At 44.6% G+C, this 14,204-nt stretch overlaps 1 protein-coding gene across 1 annotated transcript in view; it reads right to left on the bottom strand.

Moving 5' to 3' along the window:
• Positions 1-14,204, bottom strand: part of LOC131878933 (uncharacterized) — a gene marked incomplete at its 5' end in the record, with an annotated part of 49,490 nt that overhangs the window by 12,636 nt on the left and 22,650 nt on the right. The window contains 7 exon segments of the mRNA XM_059225089.1: positions 965-1,348; positions 5,804-6,028; positions 7,004-7,126; positions 7,193-7,372; positions 7,813-8,031; positions 12,856-13,038; positions 13,933-14,100. Of these exon segments, the coding sequence (XP_059081072.1) occupies positions 965-1,348; positions 5,804-6,028; positions 7,004-7,126; positions 7,193-7,372; positions 7,813-8,031; positions 12,856-13,038; positions 13,933-14,100 (1,482 nt within the window).

Below are 14,204 nucleotides of genomic sequence, written 5' to 3'. Positions count from 1 at the left end.
TACATAAAAGCAAGCCCATCAGTGACGACTTTTTTTTGCATCGGCCTCAACAGAGCCATTACTTCCCAACGCTTGAAGGCTTTTTCGAAAATGACTTCCATTGCATTACAAGCCAATTCTACTCAAACGCACCAAATAGGCCTTCAATTGAATATTTTTTTTCTTGACTAAAAAGTCAAGCTGGCTTTTTCTCGAGGCTCAAACTCTGAAAATGGAGTAATAGACAACTTCTTAACGTTGTTGAGCAGAAATCTGGTCATCACGAGAGGCCTGCAGTAAGAATTGGGAGACTAGAAGAAGTAGCTCAGAAACAGTAGTAGTTGTTGTTTCATGGCTCATGAAATGCTAGTAAACTTGTCGATTGCTCATCGTTTTCCTCTTATCAAGTCCCGGAAAACCCATACAAAGGCTACATAAGCTCTGTTCGTGGACAATATCCCTCGTTTTCCCTCAGCATCTTTTCTTAGCTTGCTTGAAAAGCTTAGTTGCACGAAGTTCCTTGAAATTGGACCGTTGGAAGCGAATAATGGGCCATTGTAAAATATCTGGTCTTGTCCAGAATTTAGGAAACATCCATCCGGATGCCAGGAAATTCCAATTCGGTCATACATTTATGCTCTGAAGAGCCTCTTCTCGTGGATCTTTTGGGCCATGAATCTTGTACCATTTTGTGAGTACTTATTTTACTGGAGCTCTGCCATTTCAGATGGGGCCATTGGTTTCCCAGTAACCTAATTTGAACGCAAAGACGTCTAGTCTAGCTGCTGTTTTATTCTTCGCTCTGATCATTGTGGCTTATATGAAAAATATGGTCAGCTCTATCATCTTTTGTCGTAGTAAGTATAAATACATAGAATAACGAAAAAGGAGCAATTTACCTTTCCCCTCTTCCTTTGTTTTGAGGGTCCCTTTGTGCTCTGGGGAAATTCTATTTACGGATGTACGGTACAGCAGAGCAATTTACCTTTCCCCTCTTCCTTTGTTTTGAGGGTCCCTTTGTGCTCTGGGGAAATTCTATTTACTGATGTCGTCAACTTCAAACTGGCCTTGGCTCCAATGTTTCCATTCGCCAGTTCCTTCTTCTTGTCTCCGCAAATTGCATTTTCCCTCTCCGGATGAACATAATGAAATCGGGGGTGTTGATAGGCATGAAGCGAACTTTCTAGCGCCGATCCCGAAATTGTGGAATCCGATTTGAGATGGCTTGGAAGCTCTCCATGGGTGCCAATGGCACTTTGTTCTCGAATCGCATGATTGGCCTTTCCCTGGCGGCTCTCTCGCCAATGGGAACTTGATGTGATATGCTCATCACGACAATCGGGCCGATTGCCATTCCAGAAGTTTGGTGCTGATGAGGAGAAGAAAAAAAAAATAACGTTTTCGCCTTAATGATCCCGAGCTTGTGTTTGTGGAAAAGGGGGGAGGGCGTGGATCTGAATTAGAATTTCTTGCCAGATCCCGACTTTTGGCGTGCCAAAAGTTTCTTTTTGTCTACGATATATGTATGTACAGTATTTGTGCGCGTTAGGAAATGAACAAAAAGTTTTCTTCCTCTCCATTTATGTGCGTCGGCACAGTAGCATGTAGAATGCATCTCTTCCCCATCATAACGCGTGTCTTGAACGTACATAAGAAATGATCTGGAGTTTTGGTGTACACACACACGGGACATAGAAAATAGAAATGTGTGGAAAGAATTATTTCATCTGATAACTAGCGTGGAATACGAGAATTACTAAGAACGCCCGCCCAGGACGTTTTTTACCGTAGGTTAAAAATAAACGCTATTTTATCCGATGAAGTGTATTTAATTGAAAACGGAGAGAGAATGTGAGTGACATTTAGAAAGTATCCTAAAAATGGACGGGGGGCATGTGATAAAAAAATTTGCACTAAAACGTGGATGCAGAAAGACATTTCAAACGAACACGAAAGGTCAATCTGAAGATCCATCTCTCAATGGAATATTCAAAGACTGGTTCATTCTATTTCATTCGCAAGTAATTTTAGATTCGATCATCCTTCTATCAATTGAAAGACTTGTTGAACAGCAGGTTTATTTGTTATTACTGAATCCATCACTTGCATGGAGGGGTTAAATGCGAATGATTCGTTAAGAGATGGATCGGCTAAAGTCAGAAAAATTATCAGTTCGGAATAGGAAATGAGAGGCACTCTCATTGAATGGTTCAGATATGTGTCTAACGTTTCGTCTTTTCAACCGTCACTGAAAAAAGTTATCTACAGTTTCCGAAGAAGAGCTTGGCACTTCCTGGGACATTCGCCAAATAAAGATACATTCTTGAAGCTTCTGGGAACAATTTCGATCGTGACTTAAGGACCAGATTTTCAAGAGGAACCCGATTAGTGGACCGTTTTTGTCGTGAGGAGTTTGTGGAAACCCAATTCTTTTGGCTCGATCCTCTTCTCAGAGTGAAAGACAGAACACGATGGATGCCTGGAGCTACGTAAAAACGACCTTGGAAAGAGTCAACAATTAAGGCTGCAAATCGAAGGAACTTTTCGCCGGCGTCCTCCATCTATCCACCCGCCATAAAGACCAGATAAGCCGAGGCGACAGAGTTTTGAACTGAAGAGGAAGTGCATTCCTTCTCGGGCCCAATGAATTGACATGATTCAACCAGGGTATTTCCATTCAAGGTGGCACCTCTCTTTCGTGAAGTTCACCAGGGTCATCTCTGGTGGTGCATTGTATTTGGGCCTTGATTTGAGTCACCCTGTACTGTGCATGGGTCTTGGGACCAAGCTTGGCGGAAAACCAGAAGACGGAAAAGTGCAAGTGTCACCCCCAAGTGCGGCTTCAAGATATGCATTCAGGCGCCTTTACCTCTGTCTTTCGCGATCCACTTTTGCCTCGGGACACCAGCCTTGGATGGGACGGGAAATGCATTTCAATGGAACACACTTATGGTCCAAAAACAAGATGGAGTAGTTCAAGAATCTCCATTGCTCCAAATTGGTATGCTTATCATTCGTTATTTTTGGATTTCTCTCTTTTAAAGAAAGCTGGGACTCCAAAGCAAAGGCTCATTAAGTCTTTCCTCCCCATTCCCTTTCCTTTCTTTCCTTGGTTCAAAGATTGTTTCTCTCTCCTCTTATTCTTGAACAATGGCGCTATTATTTGAGTTCTCTCAGCTTGCAGCTGGCAGCTTTGGAAGTCCTTGTCCCACAGGTTGATGAAGAGAGCCTTTTTTTAAAACACAAGTACCAACGGCCTTCAGGGTTGTCTTGGCCCCCTAAGTTAGACTTTAGTTTCTAGCCTGAGTGAAGTACGTTTCTTTTCCGGAGAGTCATTAATTTTTTTTGCCTTAAGCCAGTTACTCCGAAGGTCCCGAGTAGAATAACACAATACAGTAGTTGCCCGGTAAGAGAGTAATAATGGCACCGTGGTAGTGTAAAACGTAGAGGAGGAGAAGGAGGAGGAAAAGACCTTTCTATGGAAGACCAAAGAGGCTCCCCAAAAGTGCTTAACACAATGCGGTTTTCATTAGAGTTCGCAAACTCGGAATGGAAAGCAAAATGCCCCGGGGTGCTCGGAACTTTCGCGAGAAGTCGCCAAAGGCGCATTCTCTAGCAAAGATCAGCCCACACAATTATGATTCTATGTGCGGAAAACCAACGCAACGTATCCTGTAGTAGTAATGGTACATCTACCTGATTTAGAGGTTCATTGCGAGTGGTATTCTTTAAAGGTGGGAAACGTAAAAGCGACCCGAAGGAGCACGAACCCAAATGGTTTGATCAATAGCCAACATCATCACGAAATGACCACCCACGTGTTGGGTTTTGTCAAAGGTGTAGACTTGGTCCGCATCGTTTCGATCAAGCTTTTCTTTAAGTTATTGGAAATGCAATCATAACCTATCTGTTCCGAAGTCCTTCGAATTCTCTCCCGCAACAAAGGCCGTCGAACAACTACAAGAAATTGCAGGAAGCACTGGCAGCACTGGCAGCACTGGCAGCACTGGAAGCCTCGAGTCGGGCGACTCCCGTAGTTCCATGTCATTTGGCCACTTTTTGCCCCATTTGGCAGGGCGCAACTTGGAAACATATTATTACATTACCAATGGCAAAAGTGGCCAAAGTTCCCGCTCGTCCTTTCCTTTTTTGTGACTTTCCTCGCTTCTTCTGACTCGTCTTTCACAAACCAACTTTATTCGACACGTTCTCAATTGTTTGTGAACCCTTTTCTTAGCGAGTGTCTGGACCAAGATAAATATTTTGGTCGGATCTATCACTCAATACGCAAGGTGCCATCCATTAGTGGTTGCAAGCGTTGATTATTTTGACGCGACTGAAGGGCTTCACTCAGTTTAAACAATCAAGATTGACATTGGCCCTCGGAAAAGTCGAGTCTCGACAGACAATCAGTTAATTTTCTCAAGTTTCCTTTTGGTCAGAATGAAGCCCTAAAAGTGAATAGGGTGGACTTCCATTTGGAGGGTCGCTACGCAATCACAAGTGGGTATGGTGAAGTTTTTTCTTTTATTGGAAATGTTACTCAGAAGTGAATAGAGTCTGAAGCTTGTTAGAACTACATTGCATTACATGTATGGAAAATATCTTTTATTCAAATAGGATGTGGAACCAGTTCCATCAAAGGCCACAAAAAACTCGATTTCTTCTTCTTTATTTAGTGAAACTTATTATAGGATACAGCAATGATATATATACTCGACACTTTCGAACCATATCCCTAATCCCCCTTTGTACTCCTTTCAAAACAAGATAGACCTTCAGAGCAGGATTAGGTTTTTCAGAAGTGACAAGTGGATCTTGATCCGGAACTCCCCACTCAATTTTGGATATGTCCTTGTTCCCATGCTTCCTGAAATGAACTACTTCGTCTCGTTTGACACTTGTTACTTATCTTTTGATGGCCCTGGCCCATCGTCGATCTAGGTTGCTTTTACGAAAAAAGTGAATCAAAAATTGTTTTTCTTCTTCAACTTCAGTTGTCCCGCCGAACTTATGTTGATTGTTCTCGGACAGTCTCAATTCCAATGGTTTTGCGAGTAAAAAGTACCATTGCTTGACTGACCTCAACACAAAGGATCGAACTTCCCCCGAGTGCCACAGAACAAAAACAATTTGTGTCAAAGCCCAATAGAGATCAACAAGCCTCTGGTTCAGACAAAGTCGACAAGACAAATCGCCTTACATGTTGATCTTTAAACCCATTTCACGGGCGGGACCATGCTCTGAACCTATTTCCTCCATTTAATCCCTAGCAAATGAGGAACAAAAAAGGCCGTACTAGTTCAACACCAATGACGATGTGCAAAGATGAAGCTAGAAAACGACGCATTTCTATGTTTATCTCCCAATCATTAGTGTTACTTTTACACTCGATAAAGTCATTAAAAGGTTGATGTAATTAAACTCGATCAAACAGTATCACAATGAAATATTCGTGCTGCCTGTTCAACATTACACTCCTTCTACAGGAAATGGCTGGCAAAGTTTGCACTATACATCACTCTTCTCGTATTTAGCCAATATACTGAATCGATACGTTTAATCGAGCTAGAAATTGATGAATCCAATAAAAGGGGACTGATAATTTGATAAGCAATATTGCCAAAAAAATCGATGGCCTCCATTGGCGCTGGGTATTTAGGTCGTCACTCTTAAACTGAGCCTCCAGGCCTGATTCGATGCAAGGTACAAAGTGCCATATTACACCACCGTACAATATAAAACAGTGTCCATGTAGTATGATATTATGGTACATGTCGACGTCCCCTCCCTGTCAATACCCACGAACACTCCCCCGACTCACTTCCACTGGTATGGGGTGGTCCAATATTGGCCCAAAGTCGCTTGGTCATTGGTCGGTTGATGGTGGTTTCTACCAAGGAAATGGTGTGCTGTTCAAAGTCCTTCTCCGAGGCGAGATCATCGTCACAAGTGACAATCACCGTGATGGGATCATCATTCGTGGAGGACTCATCATCAAAGTCGTCGAACACGATCTTATCCTCAAGGACAATGACATTGAATTCCTCTACAAAAAGAGTACGAGGTTGATTGAGCTTAGGGAACAAACTACTATTTGGGGGTCGGACATTTTGTTGTAACATGAATGAAAATGAGTGGTGCTGCACTTGGAAAGTCGATTGGAACATGCTTTGGGTGTGTATTTCATGATTAGGCTGGATTTTCTTGTGCATGCAGATCCGAGGAACATGGGGTAGTATTTGTGGTAGAGATGGTACAAAGAATGATGGATGGCACAGGGTGGGTTGAACTTTTGCGGAGTAGGAAAATCACATTAATTTTTCAGTTCAGTTACATTTTAGACCCCTAATGAAGGAAGGACTGTTTCTAATTGGGGGGACTTTATTGGATAAACTGTGATTTTGTGAGGGTGAGGACGATTAGTAGATGTGTGTATTGCGTCAAGTGCTTCTCTCAAGGTTGTGGTGATAGTGCTGGTGGTGCTCCATCATCATCAATGTCGACTCGACCCTGTAAAATAACAAGAAAAACGCATTTTCTTGGTGAAGGTGCAACAACAAAACCACAACAAACAAACACAAACAAAAAAAAAGTGGTGCAACCACAAAGTGCAACCAATGAATTCGGACCGAATTAGGTTAGTCTTGAGTGACGCCCCATCTTGACGAAGAGGCCGGGATCAACGGGGATACCATGGATATATAGACATCTGATTCTCTGATGGATCGCGCATCTCAATCGATCGAAAGCCAAAGGCATCAACTTCTCTGAAGATTTTACCCTGATGTTGCTTACATATAATTGATGTTTACGTCTACGTAAAGTGAAAAAATTGGCTTAAAAAGTCGGCTTTTGAGTTGGTCGACAAGTTTTCTCAAAGTTGGGCCATCGCATTTGACCGACTTGGAGGATCAAGGAGTGGTCCAAGAACGCCCAATGACCCGTCGATCGAAGGATGCACGACCCACCGGACTTGGAGAGTGTGGCTGTTTTTGTGTCTATGCTTGAGTGGCTGGCTCACCTCGATAGTCCCGGTACTTCTCCAACCATCGGGAATGATTCGTGGAACCTTGGTTATCGGTGGAAGTAGATTTGTTAGCACTCCTATTCTTCTCTGACAATTTGTGTGAGATGAACGGCGAGCCTAGGATTAATAACGGGGTTAGAGGTCATCGCGGATTACGAGGATTATAGGATTAACCCCCCCTACCCGATATGCACTCGTCGTTAAATGTGATATGAATGATATGATCAGTCGTTATTTGCGGAGTGAAGGCCACGTGGAACACTGCATTCCCCACGGGATGGACATGCGTTGGGAGTGAGCGGCCATCAGCGGCACATTTGACTAGGATCTCTAGGTTGCCCTCGCCAGCCTCGACGGCATCCACTAGAAAACACACACACGCACGTTCTCGTTTATCGGATAAATACAAAGATGGCAAGCTCAAGAAAGATGAAGGAGAATCAGATTTTGAAGAGGCTGTTCATAGCTCATGCGCTCTCGGTGCTATGAAAGCTGTGCATTACTGAAGCAGGATCAAATGGGATCCCCCAAATTGGTTAAAGAAATGTGGGTGCCATGCGGTTTAGAGTGCATTGACGGCGACGAATTTGATTTGCGACTAAAAAATCAGGCTCAAAGGAACGCTTACATCTCTCGAAGTGAATATTAATGTTCCGGTTCATGTTATAGCATAGCAGTAGACTTGCAAGAGCGGATCAGTGTCGATGAGTGATTACCAGAGTATTTGAAAATATTTAAGCGTTACATGCCAAGATGCAAAAAGGCCAGGGTTGATCGGAAGGAGAGATGTTACTTGGACTCACCCGCAAACTTGACGGTTTTACCCCCGGACGACTTTGGGATATCGCTAACAGCCACATGGTCACTACTGTAGGCCTTGGAAAAGAACGGTGTTCCGCCGACAGCCATGCCATTATACTCCACCAAAATGGTATGCGGTCCCACTTCTTTTGGCACGAATTCGGCAGTGAAGCCATTCTTCACATTGCCTGTCACCTTCACAGGAATGTCGTCACTGGGACCTAAAGAGAAACAAGGTAGATTGGTAAATGGGCTTATTTAGCGGTGGGTATTCATTAATCATGAAATGCGTGGAACCAACAACCTTGAAGCAAATTCCTCGAAATACGCCGGTCGAGCAGGAGAGGAACTGCGAGCGAAATCTCGCATCTCATGCAATCGCTTTGATTATCTGCCATGAAAACCTTGACAAACGCACAAGGGGGAAAGAACAAGCCACGTCATTGACCACAAAGGCACGACGGATCGGCTTTGGCATTTGAAAAATCAAATATGACTATAAAGACCGTCAAGGATTTTGAAAAGTCACACACCGCATGGAACCACCATGTCGAGAATGTCATTCAAGGCACATTGTTGAGATTCATGGAACCGAACCATCTGTTGTTGTTTGATGCCTTGTTCCTCCTGCTATTATTAGCCGTACTACGTACTGCTGATAGGCGATTACGGTAATCGAACCCAAGGCTTAGGACTATAACGAGTTGGGACAGCTCCCGGCCCTCCTCTCGCATTGGAGTGGGGCCTTGGGAGCCTCTCCGACCTCAATTTGTCATCCTCGTGCATAGGCAAAGGACCCCTAGTTGGGTAGAAATCCCAGGAGATTGGGCACAAATCCAAGTCAAGGTTAAACAGACTGTAAAAATGGGTGCACACGATCAAGCGACAGCTCCCTTGTACAGTACACATTCAAAGTCTGTCCGAGAGCTGTGAGCACGAGACAGGCGAAATGGCTTGAGCTTCACTACTCTTGGGATCGGGATCCAACCCAATCTTTGATAGCTATTGCCGCTTGATCCACTTAAGAAAGTTGGAAGTAGGAACAGAGTCCTCTCGGGATATAGAACAATGGGTGAACATTGCACGAGCGAGCAAGACGCAATCAGCAAAATGCTATCAAGATATCTATGGCCAATTGGCAATGTGAGCCAAACTTTGAATGACGAATGGACAGGGCGCGTCCAAGGTCAGTGTTGCCAGCTGGGGTTCCTTTTTGACCGCACTCAAACACCATAAAGAATGAAGGAATGCGAGCAATGCCAATATTGGATGTCGTCTCCATGAATTCATGAATAAGGCAGATTTTGAGATTACTTAAGGTCTTGACTGAAACTGCTCAAACTTTTGCCCGCTGGCTTAGTACAGACAACTTTTTCTGGTCAAGAGTAATCTCTCGATGTGGCGTTTTTGCGACAAACCCTTCCTTTAGCGGTTCTTCGTGGGATTGATCGCATCGTCCCAAGGCTTTTTGCTGGGCCGGGATTTTTTCGGTGTCCTTTGACCGCCATGATTGAAGACAACATCCGGGATGATTCTTTGATAGTTTGACCACGTGTCGTTTTCTATACATAGAGCTAGATAGACTGGCTTTAGACCGGATGCAAGCCAATTATCCTACCCAACAGATACTCTCCAAGCGTCTCTTTCTAACTGTCAAATATGTTCCAACATAAATCAGACACCACTGAAGATTGGACCAAATTCGCTATGTATTGATATGTTCAACCCAACCAATTTATGCAGAAATGGCCCAGAATGCGGTTTTGCGTGATTTGTCGGGTTTCGAAATTCGATCAAAGCTCCACTCGGAGCAAGGGAATTGTAAGCTGCATGAAAACTCGACATTAGAAAGCCAACATATAAAATCAAAGGCTCCGGTTCCGCTCTCTACCCTCCTTTGCTCCAATAAAAGCCATGGAGTTCGGCATGGAACGTGTTGGGAAATCTGGGAAAAAGTATTGAAATTCCATTTCTTTGTTGCACTTACTACAAACCAATGGAAACCAATAGAGCACAGGGTGAGCCCTCTAGTACTCTACACTCGCTACCGTACACCGCTCTGTCTAGGGGAAGTGGAAATGAATATCCCTGGAACAGGAAGCACGCGGAGAAAGGTCTATAATTTGGCAAAGCCAAACTGTGGCACAGTTGTTACGAAACTTCCTCGAAAATGAATTCTTTGGGGCTAGGCCTTGCTGTGCCTTGTCGATGACAATTGACACTGCGTATGGAATTCAGAGTGTTTGTTAAACACTCGCCCCCCCTGAATATTTACGCACACACATACACTGGCAAGACAAAAAGGACCCTTGAAGGACCAGTGGTGGTCAGAAGTTGGAACGAGTTGGTGGGCGCAAAGTTGTTAAGCCCAAACTGCCCCAGAACTTTACGACGCATACCTTGGTTGTTATCTTTGTTTTAGGAAACAGCAAGACAAGGATTGAGGCTTTATGAAAAACTTGACGTGAAAGGCCTGGCTTAAGAGGTCAAAGGAATGTTGAAGTGGACGCTCAGGCAAACTTGAAACTGTTTTGCCACTGACGTCATACGAACTCGGCCTTTCAAATACTCTTCAACCTTGAGGATGTAACTTGAACATTTAAAGCACCCCCCCCAACTCGGTTGGTTGCGATATAATCCCAGCTTGCCAATACAGGCGAATCGTGCTCAGGCCAGTTTCATAAAGCTTTCGCGTGTCCAATACAATCCTGTGCAGCAAAGGTGTTGGAGCACTAAAATGTAGAATCATTCTTGTCTTGGAAGCCTAGCTCCAAATTGCGACCACAGTAGTACAACAACATAGATCTACTACAATAGAGTGATTCCGAAAGAATAACCCACCATCAAGCCAACCTGTAAATATTACATAAGATAATTCCAAGTTCGCGCGAGGTAAACTCGAATTAGTGCCACATCTACACGCGTTTAAATAAGTGTCGGGACCCCTGGCAGCTAGTTTCTCTTGGGAGCAAAGTTTGATCAGGAAGCAATAATGGCCATGGAACGTTTCCTTTCCAAACCAACCATGCCTAATCCGAGAACTTGGGGTTTTAGGCTCGAGAATTCCTCGGTTATGCCGTCCGTTGTGCAGTAGTGCAAAAAGGCAAAAGCCAAGAAGAAGAGCCGAGACCAACCAGCAGGGATTCGATTTAGGTCCTTAGCACTTTTGGCAATACGCCTGTCTGAGATCTAGGATCTAGTTTTGCCAAGGCCTACGAGAAGACAAGGACCCCTAGAATCCAGAAATCAGCGCAGGAAGGTAAGAAGACTGCACTTGCCTTGGTACTTTCATTGGGAACCATGTCTTACAATGGCAAGTTAGAGGGCAACAGGAAACAAGGCAGCTGTCGCTATGAGTAACCTTCCAAAAGTTTGGCCATCAAATAGGTTGCCGATTATTAGCAATGGTTGCCATATATGGTTGCTTGTGGGTGTGCACCGTCTGTTGGAGCGGCAAAAAGTCAAGCAGGAATCACATAAAAAAAGTTTGATCGTTAAGAATATGGCTGGAGATCGAAGTTAAGTTGTCGTAAGTGGCACATTTCGAGGCAAGCAGGTCTCTTTCTCGTGTCTCCTTCCGTCTCTTCGTCCTGCAGCTAAATGGTTGTCACACCATCTACGTACCAGAGAAATCATCCCTCCTTGCCAATACACTTTATGCGGCACCCCTCAGCATTCCGGGGGTTTTTCGCCGAAGCTGTCAAGAGTAAAAGTGGATCTCGATGGAATTCGGTCCCACATCACTCGAGAATCTTTTTATAGCCAGCATGAAGGATTAAGCAAACACAGACAGACTTTCAAACTTGACAAGGGGCTCTTTAGTCCATTAGAACCGACACTTTGCTTCGTATCAAGAGCAATTTCCTGCGTGCGAAACTGATGAGTCACCCGAGCGTTTCCGGCTACCCAAGGACGTTTGGGTTCCACTTTGTTCAGCCTCCAAATAGGGTAAAGATCTAATCACTGAAGGTCCTAAAACGCCTATACAGCCAACAGGCCTCACGAATGGATGGTGGAAGCCTGTGGGGAAAGGTGTAGTAACGGGTGGTTTTGATTTACGCGTTTTTGAAATGGTTTTTAGTCAGGTGCATAGTGGTGATAGCAGTCCTAATACTGGAGGTGGAGGCATGCCAGAGACACTCACTCAGTGCATACGAGAGCAATGGGCATGCACATGGTTCTCATAACGCGGGACAGGCGCCCCTCCTGAGAAAGAGACTTGGCAATTTATGAGCTCGCCTTGGGATGACCTTCCTTCCCTCTCAATTTAGCGCTCTGGGCACGTGCTGACCCCTATTTCTCGGACTATAGTAGAATGAACACAAGGCGTCCGTACTCTGGGGCGGACTTGTCCAAGGAGCCATCGGATATTGTATCACTGGCCATGTCGTAAATTGGGAAATGCAAACTTGCCAACTGGCCATCACGGCCATCAAGGCCGCCAGGCAAACCTAGTCCCTGGCCAAAGTGGGTGGGTGGTTGGTTGGTGAGTTGTGGGTCCAAATTGAAAATGTGCGCTCTCGCACAGGCGGCTTTAGAAAGAGTCTTTCCCGCAGTGTTGGAACTACTCGTAGTTCTTCATAAACTTGTAAGGAAGCTGGAGTGGATCCTGCGGTGGTGACTGATCTTAAACACTCGACGGTGGAATAACCAATGGGGTCAGACTGCGCCTAGACAGAGTTGCAATGGTGCAAATGCCTATTTCTCAAGAGCTCGGCTGAGACCACTCATGTACGTAGGAGGCCCAGGGAAAATAACGCTCCTCCAGAAGGTTGCGAGGAAATTAGTTTTACGGCCTAATTCCTGTTTTGGCTCTTTGGCCAAGTTGGAACGTAGTACGCAGACCTTGACTGCAAATAAGAATGATGTAAAAACTCGGTTGAACCTAAATTGGATCTCTATCGACCCTACTTCGATGTTCAAGTGAACTCTTCATGTAACCTTATTGATATGTACGACCTGAGTAAAAAAAAGAAGTTTGTGCACCCAAATTGAGTGGATGGAGTTATCGTCCAGAGCTCCTCCCTTTCTGCATTTGGACTCACCTTGAACGGAGACTGCCAACTCGGCATCGTCACCCCCCGCGACTTTGATAGTAAAAGATGAAGTGGTTTTAATGGGAATGTGGTTCAAGTGGTCGAGGCCGACCTCGACCTTGGAAAAGTCTCCGCTGCTGCCACCAGCGCTGTAGTTGTCACCATCCGTCACGCGGCAAAGAAATGGGGAGCCTGAAAATAGTTGGAAAGTCAATCAAGTTCTGCATCATTGCATTTCCCATCGCCGCCAAAGCCTCACAAGTGCCGGGATCATCGTCATCACGATGATGATCATCATAGTCATCCGCTTTGGCACTAATGGATAGGAAAAAGTTTGGCTTGATATGGTTTGAGCATGTGCATCAAGGCAGGCACTTGCTTGCCTTGATTCTCATCGAGTCACCCTCCAAAGGAGGACACGCCAAAGCATCTTTTGGAAACGATAGAGATCAGGAACTATGGTTTGTGTTCCTGTTCCTGTTCCTTGTGACGTGATGTCCTTAGCCTAGTTTGTGAGTTAACGACTTTTGCATGGATCTGGGTCTTTGGATAGCAATTAGTGAGAAATGTCGGGTTAATCACCCTTTTGTCAATAAACTACATGCTACCAGACATCCCTCCCCCCTCTTACTCCTCCTCCCGTTCTTCTTCTAGGATCTCACTTATTTGCAGATGCTGGAAGTGGAACGAAATTAATTAGCAGCCTCTTCTCTCAAGGGCAACCATGTCTATTGAGGGCGACCCTTAGTTCTGGATCGTTGGTCTTCGTACCCTACTTCTATGTGAATCTGGCCTCTGATTTGTTCGTTTTTGGAGGCTTGCATATATTAAGTATTCTTGGAAACTAGTTATTGATATTGTCAATTTGGAACAAGGAGCCCGTTGAACCCTTTCTAGTTTTAGATACATATGTCTGATTCAAGCCGCTGATGATGTTGGTACATAATATCAATACTCTAGAACAAAGCAGTGCTTTAGTCACAAGTGCTGTTTTGGAAATCTCTTTTTGATAGTCTGCTCATCAAAACGGACCCAAGCCATTCAAAATTGATGCCCTCCTCTATCTCTTCAAGACATTGGACCCACCTGTGACCTGTTCGCCGTTAAAGGTGACCTCGATCTCGTGGGTAATGGGCTGTTCGGGAGTGTAAGTCACCAGACATTTTCCACCTCCTAGCACTTGAACCGCATTGGGAACATCCCCGTCGTTGATGGAAATCTCCAATTGACCTTCGCCAGATTTGGAGGCGTCCACTGCAAGAAAAGAAAGGAGTGAGAGTAGACCAGTAAATCACCATAGAGCATGAGTAGACGAGAGCTGACTCGTTTTGAACTTGCTTAATTAAATTGAGCACGAA

The sequence above is a fragment of the Tigriopus californicus genome, chromosome 4 (genome assembly GCF_007210705.1).
Source record: "Tigriopus californicus strain San Diego chromosome 4, Tcal_SD_v2.1, whole genome shotgun sequence".
Taxonomy (NCBI): Eukaryota; Metazoa; Arthropoda; class Copepoda; order Harpacticoida; family Harpacticidae; genus Tigriopus; species Tigriopus californicus.
Note: the sequence above shows the minus strand (reverse complement) of the source record. Positions and strands in the feature narration are given on the sequence as shown.